The sequence below is a fragment of the Gopherus flavomarginatus genome, chromosome 7 (genome assembly GCF_025201925.1).
Source record: "Gopherus flavomarginatus isolate rGopFla2 chromosome 7, rGopFla2.mat.asm, whole genome shotgun sequence".
Lineage (NCBI taxonomy): Eukaryota > Metazoa > Chordata > Testudines > Testudinidae > Gopherus > Gopherus flavomarginatus.
Window position 1 is genome coordinate 117,414,598 of NC_066623.1, and position 25,075 is coordinate 117,439,672.

Genomic DNA, 25,075 nt, shown 5'->3' on the forward strand with positions numbered 1-25,075 from the left:
GTTCTGAAGCCACTAGTCATTATCCAAAGTTTTCAAAACGATGAGCTCCCACCATACTGATTCTCCTGGATTTGAAATGAGGCATACTGTGGCAATACTGGCAGTGACAATATTTGTTCTATGGACTACAGTGAATTATCACTCATTCTCTTGGTCAGCTCTCTTCAGTGTATCAGAAAGCTCTGGTCTGATTTCATCAAGTATCTAGTGAATTTGGTACTACACCTCATGAACATTTTTCCCATGACAAGTAGCAGGAGAAGAACCACATCAGCCAGGACTTGCTCCTGGTTTTCCAGCAGAAGGGAGAAGTGAGCGGGACCTGCCATCACAAAATGTGTGAAGGCAAGAGACAGTTCCAGCAACACACAGCAAGGGAATCCTAGAGTATCTTCTGTTATGCACAATACTCTGGGATATTGTCCCTGAAATGGCAGCAATAACATGGCAAACCCACAAGGGGAAGTGTATACGACGAGGGTATACATGGGCACCCATGCCAAGAATAGTATATGTGGACACACGGTCCGTGCACTAGCAGTACATCGACAACTACCTATGAATGCTCGCAAGCATCGACCTAACCTAAGATACAGACTTTGACTACACAAGCACATACTAATTTCTCAGATAATATACTAGTTCATCACATTTTTTCTATAACCTTAGATACTCATATCTAGCATCTTGTAACATTGTTTTCTTCCCTATATACTGTTATTTTTTATCTTTCATGTTTTTATTTGTGTTATTGTTTATCATTTTGTATTGTATAAAAGTTTTCCATTTGATCTTTGACTTAGGGTAAAACTCTCATTAACTCCAATGTGGTCAGGATTTCACCTTGAGAATTTTTACATACATTATGATCTCTTTAAGGAATTTGTTTTAGTAATTTGGTCAGCATGCATTTTACACAGTATTTTTCCTTCTTTGGAGACAAATATACTTCTGAACAGTAATTTATTTTAGAGACACAATACTCTCTCCTTAGTTAAGGTTTCAACTAGGTCTCATAATAAACCTTAACTTTTGCCCATTCATTGTTAGAGGTTGTCTACAAGGTTCATTAGTCTGCACTAGTGAAGTGTAAACTTTAGTGAGCACTGGGGTGTTGTGCATTAACTGGCCCATGTGGACTGTACCAGCACACACTAAAGTTTTCTACTGTGTGTTAATGCAGTCCTGTTTTAAACAGCACTACAAGCATGTAGAGATAAAATCAGAAAGGCTTAAACAGAAAATGAGTTTCACCTGGCAACAGGGATTTCCCTACACCCACCCTAGGGGGGTGTACACCCTCTATCCCGAATTTCCCCACCACCCTCCCTCCTCCGGTTTTGTGCACTAGGTACATGCAGTGTTGTCAATTTAGTGATTGTTTGGAAATTTGAATTGAAATACACACTTTAAAAGCATAAAAAGTGTATGATAAAATACGTGTATCTGAAAAAGTATAACAGATTTGAAAAATATGAACATAGACTAGCTTCCTTATACAGCTGTTATTTTTTATGACAATGTCAGTAAATTCATTTCGGTGATGTTGGCCAACCTAATAATTTCAGATTATGATTTGTAAGCAAAGCCTAATTGAGCTCTCCCTGATAGCTAGCGATGAGCTGGAGACTGCGGGGAAAGGCTTCAGGACCAGATTGTATTTACATTTACATCTAATCTACCTAGGCATCCAAGAAACAGAACTGTGTTGCCCCTGAAGTGATAGATTTTGGCTAGGGTTGGGTTACAAATCACTTGAATGGGGGGGAGGGGGAGAGGAAATGTTGTTATTCTTATTGTATGAGTAAAGGACAGTAGAACTGTACTTAGCCTGTGCTGACTGAGGGCATCACGAGAGAGGGTGGGGACCAAGTGTTTTGCCTGATGGTCTGCCTGGGTCACAAGTACTATCTGACCTGCCTGTGACGAAGTGGGACTGTTCTTAATGTTTCCTCTGAATACTGTGTGGGTGCCTCAGCTTACCCTATGCATTTCTTAAGTCTCCAGTGTGCATAAATGGCCGACACTCTGTATCCTGGCAACAAAGGGCTGGGGCCCTTCTCTCCTGCAAGGAAATAGCTAAAGGTGAACAAAGAGATCAGGTGACCTCCTGGCCCGGGAAAGAGACAAAGGCCAGAAAGGAGGGGCTGGAGGGGGCTTCAGTTGGGAACTCTCTGGGGACGGGAAGTGAGTGCAGACGTGGGTGTCTGGCTCAATGGACCCCAGAATGGACCCAGCTGAGGGATCCTGTTCTCTGTACCTACAAGCTCTGTTTTAGACTGTGTTCCTGTCATCTAATAAACCTTTGTTATACTGACTGGCTAAGAGTCAAGTCTGACTGAGAAGTGGGGGTGCGTGCAGGATTCTCTGGCTTCCTCAGGACCCCGCCTGAGCAGACTCCCTGTGGGAAGCGCACAGAGGGGCAAAGGATGCTGAATGCTCCAAGGTCAGATCCAGGAAGGTGAAGCCATGTGAGCTTCTTGCCCTGAAGACAGTCTGCTCCAAGGGAGAGGAGGCTCCCCAAAGTCCTGACTGGCTTTGTGGGGAGCAGTTCCTAAGCATTGCCCGGGGACTCCATGACACTGCCCCTCTCCATTGTTTGAAGACAGAGCTGATTAGACTTCATAGATAGTCTTTTGTTTTGTTAAGTGACCGCTACAGCTGAAATCACTGATAATCAGATCTAAGTGCTTAGACTTGCTGTGGGACAGTGTTTCCGTGGAAGAGACGGCCCAGACTGCACTAGCAGTGAGGATCCCACACTGAGAGCTCAGCTGAAATCACTGAGAACTGTTTGGAACCTGAAGAGACCAACTCGCAGAGGTCACAGTGGCAGGTGGCAGCAAAAGGTGACGGCACAGGGCCATTGGCAAGAGAACGATGGAGTGAATGGTGGCACAACAAACAACAGTGGCCAGAGTGAACAGTGAGCAGCTGGAGGAATGTGCAAGATGCCTTCTTGCCCCCAACCTGGGAGGTGAACTCATGTGAAAGCACCTCTAAACTCCGAGTCTCCACTGACCAAGGACAACACCGCTGAGTGTTAATGAGGCTATTAAGAATGCTGGAGACACAACACAGTTCATGAGAACAAACATGGCTGTGGCATCATACTTTCTATTTAAGCAAGAGATACCACACACTACAAACTGGAGGCCCAAGTTAAGTGCATTGTCACTTGTTCATCCTGAAGTCGAACACAGTTCCGAACAAGACCAGTGTACGCTCATTATCTTCCAGCAAGAAACTCAGACTGGCTAGAAGCATGTGATGCAACAGTGAAAGACTCAATAGTTGAAAAAGTGAAGAACTTTCTCACCACATTCAGAAAATTTGCATACATGACTGATGAATGCACCAGTGCAAATGGGCATCAAGTATTAAGTCATTGTGTACATTACCTTGATGTCAGTGGTAGGTCAGTAGATGCATTTCTAGATGTTCAAGTTATAGAAGACACACCGGCTGCATTTGTGACAACCCACATCTTAGAAGAGTTAAATGCTTGTCAATTGGACCCCAAACACATGGCTGCTTGTGCATTTGATGGAGCTACAAACTTCTCTGGAAGATATGGTGGAGTACAAGCTTTGCTCAGAGAAAAGTGTAACCCTAAATCTCTCCTATACACACCTCAGAGGCCATCTTCCCTAACTAGTGCTAGTACAAGGTGCAGACTCTTCAAAAGACATTAAAAAGGCTATAAATTTACATGTGTCTGACGAAGTGGGTATTCACCCACAAAAGCTTATGCTCCAATACATCTGTTAGTCTATAAGGTTCCTCAGGACTCTTTGTTGCTTTTTATAAATGTAATGTCTTCATTATATTCTTTTTTCAGCAAGAGTCCAAAAAGACTGAATATCTTAGAAAATATAGAAGAGGCACTGGGACTGAAGTTCAAATTAGTCCAACCTGGGAAAACTCTCTGGCTTTCTCATAAGCGATCCTTGGCTGTTGTCTTAAAATTACTCCAGCTGTTATTACTGGCTTTGGAAAGTATCGACCAAGATGGGATGGATCTAAGTAGTGACGCTGGTGGATTACTTTCGCTACTACGTTCAGAGAAGACTATTGCCATTCTCTCTCTTGTAAGTCTACTGTTGAAACCACTTGGATCATTAAACAATGCCATCCAGATATCTGCTACAACAGTAGTATATCTTTGTCCAGCAACAGAAGCTACATTTGGATCAATCAGAGAGCTATCCATTGAAAAAGTACTGGAAGATGCAAAGATTTCAGTCCAGAAGTTGACTAATGAAGGCATTTATATTGAATCCTTAAGTGAAGAGGACAAGAAGTGATTGTTAAAATAACTGAAAAGTACACAGACTTGATTCTTAAAAATCTACAACAGCGACTTCTAGATTCAACTCAACCTCTACATAGCTTTTACAGATCCCTGTCCTATAAAACAATGACAGTTCAGTGGAGTGAGGCACTACCAGCAATGGGGCTGCCATGTGCTCAGGACAGAATAGAGAATTTGAACACAGAGTGGATTATCATATAATGAGTGAATGAAGATTTGACTTCAACTTCTTTTCTATAATCACTAGTGGCTCAACCCAATCTTTATGCTATGTTTCCTGGGATGAAAGAAGTAGGAATTCATCTCTTCCTACTCCCAATCACAACAGCTACAGTTGAGGGTGCTTTTTCATCATTGAATAGAATTTTGTGTTCTGAAAGAAGTTGCCTTATGCCTGATCATGTGAATGAACTAATGAGCATATCAATTGAAGGAATGGAAGTACTGGACACCCAAGAAGCCACCAAAGATGAAAGCACTGAATTCAAGCAGTTCATTAACAGAGCTGTGCAAAATTATAACAAGAAACCAAGAAGGATGTAGATGTAATGCTTCATAGAAGGCTAGAGTAGCCAACTTTAATTTGTGTAATGATTTTAAAACATGAGTTAAATCTAACAAAATGGTGATGAAACATTTTTCAGTTTTTACTATGGTGCCATACAGCCCCTTTCACCCTCACGGTCTCACCCCTCATTGGCCCTAACACCCCCCCAATTTCAATTCCTGGGGAAAACATTGCCTGGCAAGGGACATAAAAGGCATTAAGAACAGGTTCTTTAAATATATTAGGAGCAAAAGGAAGATGAAGGAATGTGTAGGTCCTCAGTCTATTTAATGGGAAGAAAAGCTAATAATGGATGACATCAGGAAAGCAGAGGTGTTCAAAGCTTATTTTGCTTCAGTTTTCAGTAAAAAGGTTAACAGTGACCAAATACTCAACACATTTAATATTAACAAGGGGGAAGGAACACAAGCCAAAACAGAGAAAGAAGACGTTAAAGAATATTTAGATAAGTTAGATGTATTTAAGTTGGCAGGACTTGACGAAATTCATCCTAGGTTTCTTAAGGAAGTAGCTGAAGCAATTTTGACGCCATTAGCAATTATTTGTGGTAACTCAGGGAGTACAAGTGAGGTCTCAGAGAACTGGAGAAGGGCAAATATAGTACCTATCTTCAAAAAAGGGAACAAAGAGAACGTGGGAAATTATAGATCAGTTAGCTTAACTTCAATACCTAGAAAGATACTGGAACAAATTATTAAACAATTTATGAACAAGTACAAGTCAACATGGTTATAAGGAATAGCGAGCATAGATTTGTCATGCCAAACCAACTGTCATGAATTGGAACACTGATGGTCAGGCCTACTGGCTGAAGTGGAAGTCAAGCACAGTGGTCAGAACAGGATCCAGGCTTAGTGGTCGGAGCTGGAATTGAGAGTCAGGAGTCAGAGAGCTAGAGCCAGAAGGTCAGTATCGAGAGCCAAAGGGTCTGAACCAGAATTAGGAACCAAAGCCAGAAGTCAGTGCCAGGCTCAGGAACCCAGTAGGATAGAGGGGTGGGTGTAGACAGGGGCAGAGCAGAAGCAGGAACGGGGAATAGCTGGGAACAAAATAAGCAAAGGAATGATTGCAGCTGCAGGTATAAGTGTTGAGCGGCCAGAGACCAGTTGTTGCTGCTGAGCTTAAGAGCAGGCTTGATGACTTACTTGGCCAATTAGGAGGAGTGGTCACTCAGGCTGTCCAGTTGTGGCTCAGCTGTGCTCATAGGCTGCATGGAGACTGAGCGGGTGCAGCTACAAGTCCTCATTCCTGAGATAACCTGCCTTTTCAAGGGTGCCTCGTAGGGCCCCCATACACCGCTTCTCGGGATGAACTCAGGGCAATATTCATATCAGCTTGGGGGCCTGGACATTGTTTGCTAGTTCCCACAACTGATCATCAGAGCCATAGCCCTCCCAATCCACTAAGTAGTGGAGCTTTCCCCAAACTTGTTTAGAGTCAAGAATTGATTGGACAAGGCATTCTTCTTGTCACTGGACCACAATGGGTGTTGACAATGGGTTGGATCAACCTGAGAAGGGGTTCTTGATGTAGGATTTCAGGAGGGAAGCATGGACCATGAGGTGGATTTTCATTGACTCAGGCAGATGAAGCCTGAATGTCACTGGACCTGTGTGATGATCTTGACCAGACCCATCTATTGGTGATCTAACTTGGCAGCAGGTTTCAAGTTCACACCATGACTTTGTCCCCATAGGTAGGTTAGGAGTGGCTTACCAGCATACTGCTTATAGATCTTTTTAGTACTTCTAGATGTTCTACGAGCTCTTGTTGTATGTGATGCAGATGAGTGACTGGGGCCATTGCTACAGGGACTGAGCAGCTTGCAGGCAGCCCCAGATGGAAGGAAGGATGTAAGCCATAACTGGCACAGAATGGGTTCTGCCAAGTGGAAGTATGAATCACATTGTTATAAGCAAATTTGGCATGTGGGATCAGGGAGATCCAGTCATCCTGGTGGTAATTCAGAGAGCATTGGAGGCATTGTTCAAGAATCTAGTTCACCTAGTCCATCAGTGTATGATATGCAGTGGAGGTAAGAAGTTCTACCCCTAGGAGTCTGAAGACCTCTCACCAGAAACAAGAGACAAACCGTGGGCCTCAGACCAACACAATGCCAGTAGGTAGTCCACGGAGCATTCAATAAAGAGGTGGGTAGTTTCCAGGGCAGTGGGAACCATGCAAGAGGGCATAAAGTATGCCATCTTGTCTAGGTCGCTGTTGATCTCCTGACTAATTGTACATCTAGGGGAACAGTGTAGTTCTACTACAAAATCCAACCAAACAGTAAACCATGGGCTGAGATGAGTGAGTAAGGGGTGAAGGAGTCCAAATGCCCTTCTGAGAGGGTTCTTGGTCCAGGAACACAGATCACAGGAGTCAATGTATTTCCTGAGAGACAAGGTGGGTGAGGTAATTGTGACACTGCACCCCATATTCTTCATAGTGATGTTATTATAATAGAATTATGGCATAATGATAATGTATTTTATGCAAGGTAAGTCACATGAAGTTTCATTGAAAAGGTTATGATTTACTGAATGATTATCCTACTTGTATGCATCTATCATTTTTGTATATGAAGTTAGAAATATTGTCTATTGTGATAAAGTGCCTCCTCTACCTTGGTGGGTCCTGCACTTATTGGCAGATTTTGCTAGCCTCTTAGTTAACCAGTATTTTTCACTTACTGGCACCCGATTCCCCCAACATGCTGGATAAACCAGCTTTTACTGTAGCATATCAAGCTTAGTTTGCATGTTTTATTTATTTGCTACGTAATCTTCTTTGATCTGTTTGCTATCCCTTATAATCAATTAAAATCTTTTTGTAGTTAATAAACTTGTTTTTGTTTTGTCTAAAACCAGTGTGAGTGAAAATCATAACTTGGAGTGGAAAACTGTTGTATATTTTCTCTCTACATTGAGGGAGGAGGAGAATTTCATGAGCTTATGCTGTACCATTCTCTGTGCAGTGCAAGGCCATATAATTTTGGGTTTACACTCCAGAGATGAAGTGCATGTCTTAGGAACTGGGAGGTGCCCTACACTGTGTCTCCCCATGCAGAGCTGATCACAACATCTGTATGTAACTGCAGCTGGGTGTGTCCCTACCTGTATTTGTGTTGGTAAAGTGCAGGCTGGGGCCTGGGAGAGGACTTGGCAGGCTGGTCACAGCAGTATAGTGTAAAGAGAGCCCAAGCTGGTGGGTCAGGCGGGTTCACTGGTACCCCAGTTCCAGGTGGCACCCCAGGAGGGAACCCATCACAGTAGTATCTTTTATTGGACCAATTTTTATTGGAGAAAGAGACAAGCTTTCAAGTGCCACAGAGCTCTTCTTCAGGTCTGTGAAAGGTAATCAAAGTCCCACAGCTAAATACAAGATGGAACAGATTGTTAGGCATAACAAAGTACTCTGCTTAGGAAGGAACAATCAGTTGCACATACACAAAATGGGAAATGACTGCCTTGGAAGGAATACTGCAGAAAGGAATCTAGGGGTCCTAGTAGATCAAAAGCTAAATATGAGTGAGCAGTGTAACACTGTTGCAAAAAAAGCAAACATAATTATGGGATGTATTAGCGAGAGTGTTGTAAGCAAGACATGAGAAGTAGTTCTTCTGCTCTACTCCTCGCTGGTCAGGCTTCAACTGGAGTATTTTGTCTGGTTCTGGGTGCCACATTTCAGGAAAAATTTGGAGAAAGTCCAGAGGAGAGCAACAAAAATGATTAAAGGTCTAGAAAACCTGACCTACGAGGGAAGACTGAAAAAATTGGGTTTATTTAGTCTGCAGAAGAGAAGACTGAGGAGGGGGACATGATAACAGTTCTCAAGTACATAAAAAGTTGTTACAAGCAGGAGAGTGGTAAACTGTTCTCATTAACCTCTGAGGATAGGACAAGAAGCAATGGTTTTAAATTGCAGCAAGGGCAGTTTAAGTTGGACATTAGGAAAAACTTCCTGACTGTCAGGGTTGTTAAGCACTGAAATAAATTGCCTAGGGAGGTTGTGGAATCTCCATCACTGGAGATTTTTAAGAGCAGATTAGACGAACCAGGGATGGTCTAGATAATAATTAGTCCACCATGAGTTCAGGGAATTGGACTAGATGAACTCTTAAGGTCCTTTCCAGTCCTACGATTCTATGTTATTAGGAAATACTTTCTAACTATAAGAGTAGTTAAATTCTGAAGTAGACTTCCAAAGGATGCTATGGAATCTCCATCACTGAAGGTTTTTAAGAACAAGTTAGACAAATACCTGTTATGAATGGTATAGATGTATTTGGTCCTGCCTCAGCACAGAGGGCTGAACCTGAGGACCTCTTGAGGTCCCTTCCAGCCCTACATTTCCATGGTTAACATACACTAGGTAACTTTTTGTCCACATAGGCCAGTTAGTGCATGACACATTAATGAACATTAGAATTTACACCCCTCTGGTGCACATTAATGCTTACCAGGTAGACAAGTCCTTTGCTTCTCACACATACATTTTTGTGGCTTCTTCCATGCTACCCCTTTTACACTGAATGAGCCAATTAATGATGAGTAGACTGGGGACAGTTAACTCTTTATGTATAACATTTTAAAAATTCTAATATGTTTGTATTGCTATGCAATGGTCTGCTTATGAATTGGTGCTTCCCAGTGGCAACACATCACTGGTGGTCCAAGACCTGCACTATCTGTTAGAACAAATTTTGAAGGCAAGAATAATTAAGAACTATGGAGATAAATGGAAAATGGGATAAAAATGCAATATATTTCCAAAGGTAGATCATGCCAAACTAACTTGATACATTTCTTTGATAATAGATTCTTTAGACAAAGATCAGAATATCAAAAAAGAATTGGATGAGAACTGGAGTAATAGAAATGGCATGACATTTAATAATACAAAGTGCAAAGTCATGCACTTTGGGACTAATAAAGTAATACAAAAAAATTCAGCTGTAAATTGGGGGAATCTCAGTTGGAAATGACAGAGGAGAAAGACCTGAGCATATTAGTTGATCACAGGATGACTATGAGCCATCGCTATAATAGAGCAGTGGAAAAGGCAAATGCAATCTTTGGATGCACCAGATGAGGTATCCTTAATGAAGGTAAGGAAGTAACACCATTGTACTAGCCACCTGCAAGACCTCATCTGGAATTCTATGTGCAATTCTCATCACTCATGTTCCAAAGAGATTAATTCAAACTAAAACAGGAGCAGAGAAGGGCTACCAATATGATCAGAGGAATGGGGAGCCTATCTTAAGGAGTGGAAGCTAAAAAAGCTTGCTTTGTTTTGTTTAGTCTATCAAAATGAAGATGGAAAGGAGATATGATTAAGACTATGATTATGTGACAGGTCACGGAATCTGTGACTTACATGGACCTCTGTGACATTTTCTGGCCCCGGGCTGGAGGTTCAACCTCCCTCCCATCCACAGCTCCCAGCCCTGACCCTGGTGGGGGGACCCTGCAGCTGCCCAGCCAGAGGAGGTGGCAGGGAAACCCCCCACAGCTGCCCAGTCACGCCGAGCAGTGGGGGGACCCTGCAGCTCCTGGATTTGTACACTGAATGAGGTAAGGATCCTGTAGAACAAATAGAATGTGAACATGTAATTAAAGAGTGTATCATGCTCTATATGCACAATGGGGACTGAATTAAGATAGCACAAACAATGTTAATACCGGCATTTCCTAATTTATGAATGCTTCACTTTGCTACCTTATTTTTTAAACATTGTTTTATTGGTATGTCATATACATATTTATTGATTGCACCGCTCTTCCCACTCTTTTTATATTACCTGTCCTCTTAGGCCCAACTCTGCAAATACTTCAGCACAGATCAAAGGGAAACCAAATCAACAGGTACTCATGTGAATAACTTACAGGAGTGTATAAAGCTCCAGTGTGTGAGACACACTCCAACTGTGCGAGTAGGGACAGCCGCACTGTGTCTGTGAGAGGGAAGGGGTGTTACCTTGGATGAATTTCTGCCATTTCTGCTCTAGGTGGTATTTCACACAGCTGTTCCCCGAGGGGTATATTATTATCTGTTCATCAAAGTAACAAACATTGTTTGCGACTCGAGAGCGGAGCCCAAAGATGTGGAGAGACTGAGCCACAATCACGGACATGGTGTCCCCGATACTGTGGGTTCTGCTGGGAGAGAGATACGGGGCATAAGACAGACGCCCCGCAGCCCCCACTTCCCGACCACCGCCCGTACCAACGGCTCCCCGCTCTCCCACTTCGCCCCACCACGTCAGGCTCCCTCCTCCGCGCCGCCTCCGCCACCGGCTCCTCGCTTCAGCCCCCTCTTCCCGTCACCCTCCCCTCCTCGCGCCCCCGCCCGTTCCCCACACTCACCGCAGCGCTCCCTACGATCCTCTGCGCCTCAAGCGCCTCTCAGCTTGTTGCCGTGGAGACCGAGTCCCACAGGAGAGAGTTTGACCCGGAAGCGGAACTGAGTAGGCCTCGGCGGCGAAGTGCGGAGGTGAGTTTCGCGAGCAGCCTGTTTTTGGTGCTGAGGGTCCGCGTGGCAGGGAAAGGAACTGGCTGTTGAGGTAAGAGTGGGACCTCGCGCCTGCTTCCAGGGCCACTACCCACTGGGCCCCGCAGGCTCTCTCCCCGCGCAGACTGGGGGACTCCGCCTGTGCTGCCCCCTTCTCGGCCAGGTCCGGGCTCCTGGGTTCCCGCCCTGCCCGCTGCTGGCACGGGGCTGTGGCTCGTCTTCCTGGGCCCTGGTGGAGTGTATATCGGTGCTGAGTTAGTCCTGGCTTCGGGGGAGGTGCCCTGGAGTATTTAAACGGCGAGACTCCCCACCCCTACTGGGTTCACTGTGCTGCTAACAGACCTACCGGACCTTGCTCATCTCCCCCGCTTCCAGCCTGCGCGGTGCCCGCCCGCCCTGGACCCGTTGTTCAAAACCAGCTCCGTGAGTTTCCGTAATCCAGCACTTGGTGTAGCTGCGTTTGTACTATGCTTTAACGGGACACTGACTACTTAAAAATCACACTTCTGTTTGGAAACCTTTGCTGTTACAGGTTATGCCTAAGGCCCCATCCTGTAAGTACTTAACGTGAATATCTGTGTGCGCTTCAGTAGTCTCATTGATTTCACCCACTAAAGCTTATGCTGCAATACATCTGTTAGTCTATAAGGTGCCACAGGACTCTGTTGCTTTTTACAGATCCAGACTATCAAGGCTACCCCTCTGATACTTGACACCATTGATTTCAGTTGACTTCTCATATATTAAATTACATATGTATGAGTGCTTCCAGGGTTGGGGGCTAAAATTTTTATAATTGAAAGAGATTAGAAAGGAGGTGCTGTGAATCTGAGCTGTAGTTAACTTTAGTAAGTTTGTGTAAAAAGGTTACCCCTCTATGTCTTTGAGTCCACCTGCCAAGTTTTGTGGTTGTACACTCACATTTTCCACACAGCATAAAGGAAAGGGAAACATAACAGCCATGGGTCAGACCAAAGGTCCATCGAGCTTCAGAGGGAATGAACAACTCATACAAACAGAGAACATGAACTTAATGTTCCTCTTGGAGGAATTCTGTGCCTAAAAATTCTGCACCTAATAGTTGAAAATTCTACATATTTTATTTGTCAAAATAACACAATATAATTGTGCCAGTTACAATTATTTTGGTAATTTATTTCAAAATATGTCAGCAAGTTTGTAACAATACAGACTAGAAAAAAGAATATGCTGGTAATTTTTTTATTTTTTTTTTAGGACAAATAGATTCCTTACTAGACATATTAATACAGAACTTTTATGTAATTCTTTTAAATTACAATATGGAACGATTTCCTGCACCTGTCAGAAGCAGTGCAAAGGCTTGCGGGGAGCAAAGGCACCTGGGAGTAAACCTGGAGGGGGTTGGGTGTAGGAGAAAGGTTTTTCTTTGTGGGGGAGCGGAGGGATTGTTATGGTGTTAGGAAGCCTCCCCCATATAGACCCTGGCTAACCCCATGCCTCTTCCATTCAGTCGGGCACGTCTGCCCCTGTCCCCACACCCCCTATTCCCATGGATCTCTGCAGCCACCCTCCCCCATCCAAAGGCTCAATACTGTCACCCCACTAGCTCCTGAGCCCATGCTCCAGTTTGTCCCGCCCCCTGCCCACTAGCCATTCTGAACCTCAGTCTGTGACACAGACACACACCCCACCCAGCAGTCTGTCCTAACCTGGTTCCGCAGGCAGGGTGATGTAATGAACTCTGCCCCTGCCGCACTGAGCATAGAATTTTATATTTTCCCACATAAAATATATTTTGCCTAATAAGTACTGCAGTTCTTCCTTTTGGCCACCAGAGGCTACTGTGGTGCTAGAACAGCGGCATGAATGCAGCAGGGTATTCTGGCGCCACAGTGGCCTCTGGTGAGCAAAAGGCAGGACTGCAGCACTTATTAGGTAAAATGTTTTTTATGCAAGGAGTAGAATGTGCAGGGAGCAGAATGAAACTGACTTAGCTTAAAGTACTATCAAATGTACTTAGTAAATACAATAGAACCTCAGAGTTATAAACACTTGGAATGAAGGTTGTTCTTAATTCTGAAATGTTTGTAACTATGAACTAAACGTTTTGGTGGTTCTTTCAAAAGTTTACAACTGAACATTGACTTAACACAGCTTTGAAACTTTACTGTGCAGAAAAAAAATGCTGTTTCCCTTAATTTTTTTAGTAGTTTGCATTTAAGACAGTACTGTGTGTGTGTGTGTGTGTGTGTGTGTGTGTCGGGGGTGGGGGGGAAGCCCACATTGTGGGGAAGGAGGTTGCATCTCTACTGCTGCCTAATTGCATACTTCCAGTTCCAAATGAGGTGTGTGGTTAACTGGTCAGTACGTAACTCTGAGATTCTACTGTAGAGAAAATGGAGAAATAGTTCCCCTAGATTTCATTTATAGTAACTTGAAGGATTATTTGTAGCAACAAGCAAAAAGGAAAAAAAAATTAGGGTTGCTACATGATCTTACCTCAGTCTTTAAGTGCAGCATTAAAATAGTCTTTATTACATAGCTTTTTATATGAAACACACACAGAGAGCAGAATAGTATTCTCACCCTCATACAAATGAAAAATTGGTTGAATTAATATTACTCAGACTTTCAAAAAGGAAAAAAAATTGTGTTGAGACCCAGCATAAAAAAATGAGAATTTCTGGAAAACTGTGTATCTGAAAACAGGGCTGTGAACACGATATCTGTGACTGCTGTAGTAAAAATCCATTGGAGAAGGAATTTCAATCTCAGCACTTCAGAACTAGCAACATCAGACAGCAATTCCCAGTCAAGGGAGCAAAGCACATGTGCACACCCCTTCTCTGCATCTAGCATCATGTTCCTGCACAGGGAACATGACATCCACTCTGCAACCAACCATCTCTTTTGGGCCAGGCTGGGAACAAGTCAGACTCTCATCCATCCTTATGTAGCTCTGTAGATACAGAGGTGAACATAGTATGAGAACCCGAATAGAACAGAGTACACATCACCTTCATCTGTTTCTTTCTCCAAGTTAAAGATGTCAGACTATGAAAATCAGTCGTTGTCAGAGTCTGAGTCAGAAGAATCGGTCATCACTGACAAAGAGGTAAACTTAATGCCAAAGGGCTTGAGCAAAATTTCCCCAATGCTATGTGGGGGAAAAGGAGGAGTGCAGATTCCCCTGGATGAGAACACCTAATGCTACACAATAAAGGGGGTTGCGGTGGAGGCATCAGTTAGAACATTAAGCTTCCCCAATTAAACTAGCAATGTTTCACCACAGCCTATTGTGTGTGGGAGGGGTATCTAACGAGAAAGATCAGCCCTTCTGTCTTGTGACCTGTTGTGGGAAATCAGCTCACATTTTTTATCTGGGTTCTTACACTCTATCCATCAATACGGTGTGTGAGCCCCTGACATGTTCTGCCTTTATCCCCTCCCCTTTAGTAGGCTGGCTTTCTTGATTATGGATGTGCTTGAGTGATAAGTCCCTGCCTTGGCCCAAGTGTTCAGCCCCTGGCAAGGGACATAATCCATCTTCTCTGGACCAATCCTTGACCAAAATCCTTCTGTGCAGCTCCAGGCAGCATTTTCCAGGGGTGCCCTGAAGCCAGGGCTGAATGTCGTGCTTGAGGGGCACAAGAAGGCTCTTAACAATGTGGTGAGTACTGTGTCTGTGTAGGCTGTGACTCTGGTGTGTGCATGCAAGTGCTCATACGGGAGGAGTTGGCTTATGAAGGTTGGGCTTGCACATGTGGCTACCTATAGGAATCACAGAGGATAGTGAATTAAAAACTCTTAGAGCATATATTTAGTTACCTCGTACATCTTTGGTGGGGAACACTGCAGTGGTAAAGGCTGGGTTTCTTATGGAATGAGTACTGCCGTACCAATTTCCTTTTTACACTATGAATTCCTTAAGTGAGTTAAACATTTTCTTCACTGCTGTGATGTTGAGACACCTCGGTCAATATTACTGATTCCATGTAGATTACAGAATTTTTTCATTTATGATTTCATGGCCTGTGGCAACCATCAGGTTATCTCAAGTTGTGGAAGACTCAGCTGGCCATACTGAGGTTTTGGTGTTTGGGTTATGATTAAACATTAGAAGGTTGGATAGTCAACCCATATCATGGACCAATTGTTAGAGCCCTGCACGGATACAAAATTTGGATCCGCATCCATCTTCAGTCCGCAAACATGGTCCATGGATGCGCATATAAAGTGGATATTGGCAGATTTGCTGGGCTCTACCAATTGTTGCCTCCTCCCCAGGATCCTGGGAAGTAGATAGATCCCAGCTGAGGGAGTCCAGTAAAGTAACTTTTCTTTGCCTTTTGGGGTTTTAATTTAGTGTTTGGTTCACTTCAAATTTTGTAGAACATTTTACCTTTGCCACAAGGCTAACCTACCAACTTTGAATCCATGATATGTCTTTTTTTGTGACCCTTTAGGTGGGTGTATCCAAAATCAGAAACTGAACTTCCATTAGGAGTTCATCATAACTATGGTCTGACTGCCATTACTACATAACTCAGTTCCCTAGTGCATACTCGCTCTCCCAGAACAGCTTTTGATGTACCAAAACACTTTCTGGAGCGGTCTTGTGGGGACACTGAACTGGTGTGTGGCAGGCACATGTTGCCTTGCTGGAGAAAGATTTTTAGCTTGTGGAGAGCTTAATAATTGGACTGGGCCCAGTTTGTTCCAAAATGCACTTGCAAAAGGTCAGTAGAGTCACTGACTGGTTGGTGTGTATGCCTGCCTGACAGTGTTGGATCACTGCTCCCAACACTCACTCTGCACAGCTCAACACTAGCATAGTGTATGTCTACACTGCCATTGGAAGGTTTAATCTAGCTAAATCAAAGCTACCTTGAGTAATAATAGCAGTGAAGCTCAAGGACTTGCTCTTCCCACCCAGACCCTGGGTACATACTTGAGCAGCCTCTGCCTGTGCTGCTGCAGCTTCACTGCTATTGTTACTTGATTTAGCTTTAATCTGGCTAGATCAGAGCTAGCTCAGGTATGTCTGTACTTGTTTCAGTCACACCTCCAAATTGCAGTGTAGATATACCTGTAGAAGCACACTCATTTGCTTTCATATTAACTTTAGATTCTTTAACAGTAGTGTTGTCTTTGCATGCCCAAGAGTGTACTGAGTACTTTCCACAGTCTAAAATCAGATTGCTGTTGCATGAAAGAGTGGGAAGCAAGGAAGGAACAAAATTATAAGATCACACAATCACTCATTAAGTCATGGACCTGATCTGGTGTTGAACCCTGCCTCATTTTCCCCTTCTTGGGGTTCTCAAACTACACCCAGACTCTTGAGTCAAACACCCCTTTTTGGGGTCTGGTTTATTAAAACATCACAGTTAAATGTCAGGTTAAGTCAAAACAAGTCTTTCTCCACTCTGCAGTTTTTTCCCCAAAATTCAATTCATGCTGCCTGGCATTCCCTCAAGCTGCTGCTTAAGGCTTTTCAGCTCCTGCCCCTCATTGCAGGTAGCCTTTGCATCTAGCTGGTATGGAGAGCCCCCTTTCTGGTCCTCTTTGACCCTACCTCTCCACAGGAATCTTGCTGCTCTCTTAAACTGAGTTCAGCAGACAGTCTTATCTGCTTCAAAGGCCATCATCTGGGGAGGCAGCTAACAAGTCAAGAGTGGGGTTGATCCCAACTCCCGTAAAGGGGCAGCCCATCCTAATGTGGACATAGAATTGCTAGCCTTCAGAAGACAAACTTGTTTTGTGTCTTGCTGTTAATAGAGCTGTCCTTCCTTTTTCTAGGATGGCTTGAAGCAGTGTTTGTCCGAATTCAAGCAACACCTAGCCTGGGTGGAAAGGCTGGATGTGACCTCGGGTCAGGCACCAAACGTCATGAATCCAACCTCATATCACACACCTGACAAAGCCACCGTCGATCCTGAAGATGACTTCCAGAGAGAGATGAGCTTGTGAGAGTGGGCGACATTCTCATGTGGGGCCCCAGAGTCATACCACACATGTGGTCTATCCACATACACAACCCTAGTGTTGCATCACTATCACATCTCACATCTGCATGCCTTCAGTGTCATGCCTTCCATCCACATGCCGATGTCACAACACTTTCAATCCCTAATGCATATACATGTGTAACAACTCGAAACCCATGTGTCATGCTGCTATAAAGCCTCACAATAGATCAAGATATTTTGAAGCTTGAAATCCTTCCATGTTTTGGATTCTGAGATTTTGTGCTCTACCTCTTTTGGCAGACCTGGATTATAAAATTATCAATCATGAGAAAATATTTTACTAATACAAACCTTGGTTGCTACTTAAAATAGACTCTTAAACTGTGCTTTATATTCAGATAATTTAAATCTCTGCTAGATAAAAAAGCTTACATTTAAAGTATGAAATAAGTGTTGAATTTTCTTGTTAAGAAAATTCTTTTTTTAATGAAATTCAAATATATTAAGTTCTCTTTAGAGAACTGCTTCCTTACAAAATATAAACTTAGGGTGTGGGGAAGGGGTCGGGGAAGTATATTAAACCATATCAAGCCGTATTTTGTGTGGAAGGCACTCAGATACTTTAGTAATAATTGGCAGTAGAAAATCCTAAAATTGATATATATTTTATTAATATCTGTGACCTCCTAACCAGAGGTCTTGAGGTAGTCTCTATTTTCACGTGGGATATTATCTCCTTGAAACAAATACAGTGAAATCCTCCAGATTGTCTTAATTTCAAGGACATGAGAAAATCATGGGCACTGCAATTTTTTTGTACGTGGTGGTATTCTGTACATTCTAAACCGACATTAAATTTGCCAGGATAGTTGCACAATGTAAACAAATTGCTGCCCTGTTAAACCAGTCTTGCAGAAAACTGTCTCCAGTGGTGGTGCAGCAGCTGCAAAGTGGTAACTAATTTCCATGCCTAATTAAACAGATAATTTCTTCAAAAAATAAATTAAATAAAAAACACCTGTAGTACACTACTAAAGTTCCAAAGTGAAAATGGAAGTTCTTGTAGCATCTTGGTGTCATTGCAATTCTGCCTATTTTATGGTTTGCATTTTACAGTACAATTTGTAAAATTGTAAACTGCATGTTAACCAGAAAAACGGGAATAGAAATACAACATGAGCAATGTGTCTCAGTTAATGTTGTTGGCACCTTAATTTCTGGGCTCTTTGCATTTTTAATGTTGCTCTGATATAATTTTGGGATTTCATGTAAATTTTATTTATCTTGCATCAAATAGCTAATATGAGCAGAGTCCCTGATGTCCCTGCCCAGTGTGCTTTAGACCTTACTGTTAACTTTAACTTGCTGTCCCATTGTTTTCCTAGTTACCGTCAGGCCCAAGCAGCAGTGCTGAAAGCCCTGCCTTGGCTACATCACCAAAAAGTCCCCACAAGGAGGCCAGATGATTACTTTGCAGAGATGGCCAAATCTGATCAACAGATGCAGAAGGTATTAAACCTGGATTGGCATTGGACGTCTTTTCTTCCTTCAGGTTCCCCACTGTGGGTTTAAGGCAACATAAAGCACAAACTTTAAGATGTACCATTGTTCAATCAGTGAAACGCGGTCAGACTTGAGAAGTCTGTCAGCACATACGGAATCCAGACTAGTGATCTAGTCTGTCTTCAAGAGTGCCCTGTGATAGATGCTTCAGAGGAGAGTGCAAAAAACACCAGATAATGGACAATTTTGAAATAGTCTGCTCACAGGGGAATTGTAAAGTGAAATATATATGATTATAGTAGGGAATTGGAAGTCAGGAGTGAACTGGATACATCAGATATTTTAATCTAGAGTTTGACTGTTAGGTTCATATTACAGAATTTGTGTTTTTAATATTATAAAAACCAGGACTTTTTCCCAATGTTCTCACGGCCTGACAGAATCTTCCTGAAGCCCTGACCATTATCCCCAGGGAATTATGGCTTGTTGTGAAGGACTTCACTATGAAAACAAGTTTTTCTTACTGTTGTTGGTTTTTCCTTTGGAAGAGCAGAGGTTTATTCTTATGCTTCAATTGTTACCTCCATATACTGCAGAACTTTTCCAGTAAGAATCTCTCTAATCTTGGATTGATTGTATAATTGCATTTTTACTTAAAATCCAGTAAAAGCTTTTAATTGTTTGGGGATGAGGAATAAGGGGAAAAATTTAATTCTGTGGTGGAGAGGCCAGTGAGTTCACTAACATTATCCAAGATTCAGGTCCCTTCTAGGGGAACTGCTCAATCTCATCTATAAATCCAAAAGGACTGTTTCACTCTGTTCAGTAAGAACTTGTTCTCCTGAGGCTGCACTTGATCTCTGTACATGCCATTAATCTTCTGGCCAAATCTGGGTTGAAGAAAACCAGAAGGCCAGGAGTTTCTGCAGTGAGTGTTCCCAACCTTGAGTTATCTGACCCTATTGGGGGGCGGGGGGAGAGAGGAAGCTGTATCTAAGTCAGTGCATGCAATAGAGAATTTGGCACTGGGTCTAGGCAGCAGCCTTAGGAGAACCTTGGGGATTTAATAAATATAGACTACATTTAGTGCATAGTGTAAAGATTTACAACTTGTTTTATTTTATACCTGAGTAATGGCCCTACTGATATGGCTTATCCAGCTCATGGTTCGCATAGCCACATCTTCCTTTGCATAACAAGCATATTTGTTTCGTTTCCTAATAAGATTCGACACAAGCTTAAGAGCAAACAGGCAGCAATGGAGAAGTCTGAAAAAGCAAAACAGCTTCGTGCACTGAGAAAATATGGCAAAAAGGTGAGGAGGTGGAGAAACTTATCGGGCAAGAAGGGAATCCATCAGTGGCAAGAACCTGGACCTGTGGATGGTGATCCCAGCTATTGTTTGAGAACCCAGAGAGTGAAACCTCTTGGACAGCATTTCCAGCTGTTGTCTGGGGATACTGCAAGGGAGGGCCTTGAACATGAAGCTGTTTGGCCAGTTTACCACTCCTGTTTAGGGGTGTGGAGGGGGAAAATATAAAGAAAGTGGAGCCCTTTGGGAAGGTTTGGGGCAGTGGTTCTCAAAGTTTTGTACTGGTGACCCCTTTCACATAGCAAGCCCCTGAGTGCGACCACCACCCCCCCTTATAAATTAAAAACACTGGTTTATATATTTAACACCATTATAAATGTTGGAAGCAAAGCAGGGTTTGGGGTGAAGACTGATAGCTCGCGACCCCCAGTTTGAGAACCCCTGGTTTGGGATATAGTAGGGAGCAAAACCCATGTTGTCTCTTGTTACAGGTACAAACAGAGGTTGTGCAGAAGAGGCAAAAGGAAAAAGCAACTGTGCTGAATGCAATCAAGAAATACCAGAAAGGTGAAGTCATCAGTCTCATCACAAGAGAGTGCTGGGGGAGGGGGAGGAGGACAGTGAGATAACAGCACTGCAGCATGTGGGGTGTCATTAGCCAAAACTGGAGAGGAGTGAGTTGGAAGAGGGCATTGCTGAACATGGATGGTGCACAGGGCAGCAGTAGTGGCAGCATAAAGACTCTTAATAGGCATTGTCTAGTGGGGGATAAAACTGCCATTAACTAATGCTGTAACTCTTACATTGGAAATTCTTCTGTCTGATTCAATGTAGCAGCTCCACAAATGTTCTGCTCTTGCAGGTCTCTCTGATAAGCTAGATTTCCTGGATGGGGAACAGCCACCACCACATCAGAGGAAGATGGAAGGAGATGGTGGTCAACGAATAAAGAAAGGGTGAGATGGAGGAGTTAGAGGCATTGAAGCTGGGGCCCGTACATCCCCATCTGAGTCTACAAAGCTATTTTTCAGGATAGTACCAGGCCCCAGCTATCCCCAAGATGGCAGCAGATAATTCCTAGCTCTTAATGCTAATATTCAGTCTTATGCACCTCAGCGAGGAGTTGTGCTGGTAACATACACTTGCAGAGAGGAAAAGCTGGTTATAAATAAGGTGGGGCAGAGACTGGAGTGTCTTACATATTTTTGCCCTTCTCCAATGAGAGAGGGAGACAAATGGGTCTTTTCAACAGCTGGAAATAAATCTGATGGAATCTAGAGTGATATGAGCATCACCTAGGAGGAGCTGGATGGGAGCTTCCCACATTGCATGTGTGCTTTCAAGTGAGCTCACTGAGGGAGGGTAGTGGGGACCTAGCAGAGATGACTGATTGTTTCTGTTTCAGACCAAATTCCAAGCGACGTTACAAGAATCAGAAGTTTGGTTTTGGTGGGAGGAAGAAAGGCTCAAAATGGAACACACGGGAGAGTCACAATGATGTATCCAGCTTCCGGGCTAGTGTGGCCCACAACAAGGGCCCTGGGAAAGCAGGGAAAAAAAGTTTCAATGTGAGTGAGAAGTGTGTCCTACACACTACCAACCCTGTGCATTAGTGGGAGACGAGCCCTGGCCACAAAGGGAATAGCTATGTGTGTTAGGAGTGGCACATGTGCTCGGTGTATAGGGGGCTATGGGCTGCGTATTTGGGGATCAAGACTGATTAGGTGGTGGGCAAGGCTGGGCAGGTTGGTTTGATATGAATGGGGGAAAGCAAATTCCATGCCAAAGGGAATCGTGTCCAGGTGAGTGAGAAAATACCATGTTTATCTCTACCAGTGTTCTGAACCCCTGCATCAGAAAAACTGAAAGGTGAGCATCATTGCTCTGACAAGGCCCCTTTTTCCCCATGCTATAAGGCCAGAAGCAGGGGGTGGGTTTCATAGATTCTAGGACTGAAACGGACCTTGAGAGGTCATTGAGTCCAGTTCCCTGCCCTCATGGCAGGACCAAATACTGTCTAGACCAGGGGTCGGCAACCTTTCAGAGGTGATGTGCCGAGTCTTCATTTATTCACTCTGATTTAAGGTTTTGCGTGCTGGTAATACATTTTAACCTTTTTAGAAGGTCTCTTTCTGTAAGTCTATAATATATAACTACACTGTTGTATGTAAAGAAATGATTTTTAAAATGTTTTAAGAAACTTCATTTAAAATTAAATTAAAATGCAGACACCCCCGGACTGGTGGGCAGGACCAGGGCAGTGTGAGTGCCACTGAAAATCAGCTCACGTGCCGCCTTCGGCACCTGTGCCATAGGTTGCCTACCTCTGGTCTAGACCATCCCTGATAGACATTTATCTAACCTACTCTTAAATATCTCCAGAGATGGAGATTTCACAACCTCCCTAGGCAATCCATTCAAGTGTTTAACCACCCTGACAGTTAAGAACTTTTTCCTAATGGCCAATCTAAACCGCCCTTGCTGTAGTTTAAGCCCATTGCTTCTTGTTCTATCCTTAGAGGCTAAGGTGAACAAGTTTTCTCCCTCCTCCTTATGACACCCTTTTAGATGTCCCCTCTCAGTCTTCTCTTTTCCAAACTACACAAACCCAATTCTTTCAGCCTTCCTTCATAAGTCATGTTCTCAAGACCTTTAATCATTCTTGTTGCTCTTCTCTGGACCCTCGCCTATTTCTCCACATCTTTCTTGAAATGCAGTGCCCAGAACTGGACACAATACTCCAGTTGAGGTCTAACCAGCACAGAGGAGAGCAGAAGAATGACTTCTTGTGTTTTGCTCACAACACACCTGTTAATGCATCCCAGAATCATGTTGCTTTTTTTTTTTTTTGTTTAAAAAAAGCCTCATCCACCTCTTCCACCTGGTTAGGTGGCCTGTAGTAGACTCCTAGCATGACATCACCCTTGTTTTTACCCCTTTTAGCCTAACCCAGAGACTCTCAACACTTCTGTCTCCTATGTCCATCTTCACCTCAGTCCAAGTGTGTACATTTTTATTATAGAAGGCAACACCTCCTCCCTTTTTCCCATCTATCCTTCCTGAGCAAGCTGTACCATCCACACTCACATTCCAATCGTGTATTATCCCACCAAGTCGGTGATGCCAACAATGTCATAGTTGTATTTATTTATTGGCACTTCCAGTTCTTCCTGCTTATTAACCATACTTCTCGCATTTGTATGTAGGCATCTAAGATACTGATTTGATCTTGCCTCCGTTTTGCCCTAACTCTCCTTTCTCTCTGCCATTATAGCTCACACTCCCTCCTATTTCTGACCCGTCTCCATGTTCTCCACATAACTGTGGTCTTTGCTCACCTGTCCCTGTCGAACCTAGTTTAAAGCCCTCCTCACTAGGTTGGCCAGTCTGTGCCTAAATAGGGTCTTTCCCCTCCTCGAAAGGTGAACGCCATCTCTGCCTAGCAGTCCTTCCTGAAATAGCATCCCATGGTCGAAGAAGCCAAAGCCCTCCTGGCGACATCATCTTCGCAGCCAGGCATTCACCACCATGATGCACCTATCTCTGCCCAGGCCCCTACCTTTGACAGGAAGAATAGAAGAGAACGTCTGCTCTCCAAACTCCTTCACTATACTCCCAGAGCCCTGTAGTCACTCTTGATCCACTCAGTGTCACACCCTTGCAGTATCATTTGTGCCTACATGGATGAGCATGGGGTAGTAGAGGGCTGGATAATCCTCGACAATGCCTCCATAACATCTCTAATACGGGCCCCAGGCAGGCAGCATACCTCCCGAGATAAAATGTCAGGGTGGCAGATGGGTGCCTCCATCCCCTTCAGAAGAGAGTGTCTGACCACCACTACACTAGGTTTCCTATTCGCAGTGATGGCAGCAGACCTCCCAGCCTTAGGGGTATGAGGCTTTTTCTCCTCTACTGTAGGGGGTGATTCCTTCTCTCCTGTATCAAGAAGAGCATAATAGTTACCTATTACCACGGCGGGACGGTTTGGGGCAGGGGTGGTGCACTGCCTGCTGCCAGAAGTAACCAGCTGCCTGTGTCCACCCGGAGCCATCTCCTCCTCCACCAATGGTGTGTCAGCAGTCCTGTGTACTGGGACAGCTACCTCAGACACTGTCCAGGAATTGCTCGTGGATTCGGATGCTCCTCAACCTAGTCATCTCCTCCTGTAGCTTCCCCACCTGCTGCCTGAGAGATTTCTCCAGCAGGCACGTTTCACATTGGATGTTTCACATTAGATGGTGTCGTCATCATCGTCCGTTCTCTCTCTCTCTCTCTCTCTCTCTCTCTCTTCCCCCCCCCCCCCCAGCCTGGATGTCAGTAAGTAAGAATTGCAAATCAGTCTCTGCAAAACACACCAGGATCTGGGTAGTAGCATCCATGCTCAGGCGCTCTGTCTGGCTGCAGGTGGAGGAGACAGAAGCAGTGCTGGCACAGGTGTTGCAAATCTTCCTAACCATCGTAGGCCTCCCTCTGTCAAACTCCCCTGTCTGCAGCCCCCGTCCGCTTCGCTTTCAAAATCAGAAATCTAAATTTGTCGTTCTCTTTTTACAGAAGAGACCAGGCAGGAAGATGAGGCAGAAAATGAAGAGTCGAACCTGATAAGGATTGAGAGGGATAGACCCTGCTTCCCAGTGGCTTTGGTTTAGTTTCTATGTATGTATGAATTGCAGTTGTTCCTTCTGACACTGGAGTCTTCAGGCAGTTCTAACTGCTGTAGACCAAGCTGGATGGTGCCATTTGATGCAAATGGTTGCAGTGGAAGTGCATGTACAGTCCCTAATCCTTTTGTACTGTTAGTTTTCCTCCAAGATTTTCTTCTGCTTCTCAAGCCTTGGGCCTGGCATATGTGAACTCATTAAATAGTGTGGACAGATCTCATTTGGTTCTCGTATCTTCAGTGTTGTGTT

General features: G+C 43.8%; 2 protein-coding genes across 5 annotated transcripts in view; one reads left to right on the forward strand and one right to left on the reverse strand.

The window, feature by feature from the left end:
• Positions 1–11,315, reverse strand: part of CFAP57 (cilia and flagella associated protein 57) — a 177,977-nt gene extending 166,662 nt beyond the window's left edge. For both annotated transcript variants that reach the window (XM_050961107.1, XM_050961106.1), the window contains exons 1-2: positions 11,252–11,315; positions 10,863–11,041 (exon numbers count right to left, since the gene is read on the reverse strand). In XM_050961107.1, the coding sequence (XP_050817064.1) occupies positions 10,863–11,019 (157 nt within the window). In that variant the 5' untranslated portion in view covers positions 11,020–11,041; positions 11,252–11,315. The remainder of the gene's footprint in view (positions 1–10,862; positions 11,042–11,251) is intronic.
• Positions 11,316–11,335: 20 nt separating this feature from the next.
• On the forward strand, positions 11,336–25,046 carry EBNA1BP2 (EBNA1 binding protein 2). 3 transcript variants are annotated; one of them, XM_050961233.1, is made up of 11 exons: positions 11,364–11,448; positions 11,929–11,950; positions 14,419–14,493; positions 14,965–15,048; positions 17,181–17,347; positions 18,736–18,859; positions 20,079–20,168; positions 20,657–20,732; positions 21,028–21,121; positions 21,571–21,733; positions 24,720–25,046. In XM_050961233.1, the coding sequence occupies exons 3-11, from the start codon at positions 14,425–14,427 to the stop codon at positions 24,765–24,767; spliced, it is 915 nt and encodes a 304-aa protein (XP_050817190.1). In that variant the 5' UTR covers positions 11,364–11,448; positions 11,929–11,950; positions 14,419–14,424; the 3' UTR covers positions 24,768–25,046. The 3 variants fall into 3 exon arrangements, with proteins under 3 accessions (XP_050817189.1, XP_050817191.1, XP_050817190.1); XM_050961232.1 differs by lacking the exon at positions 11,929–11,950 and having other exon boundaries at positions 11,336–11,448; XM_050961234.1 differs by lacking the exon at positions 11,929–11,950 and having other exon boundaries at positions 11,359–11,378.
• Positions 25,047–25,075: the final 29 nt, after the last annotated feature.

Bases quoted from the DNA above. Each gene is read 5' to 3' on its own strand.
- EBNA1BP2 (XM_050961232.1), top strand. From the start codon at position 14,425: ATGTCAGACTATGAAAATCAGTCGTTGTCAGAGTCTGAGTCAGAAGAA. The intron at 18,860-20,078 runs GTATTAAACCTG...TTTCCTAATAAG, and splicing joins CTGATCAACAGATGCAGAAG to ATTCGACACAAGCTTAAGAG. The intron at 20,169-20,656 runs GTGAGGAGGTGG...CTCTTGTTACAG, and splicing joins TGAGAAAATATGGCAAAAAG to GTACAAACAGAGGTTGTGCA.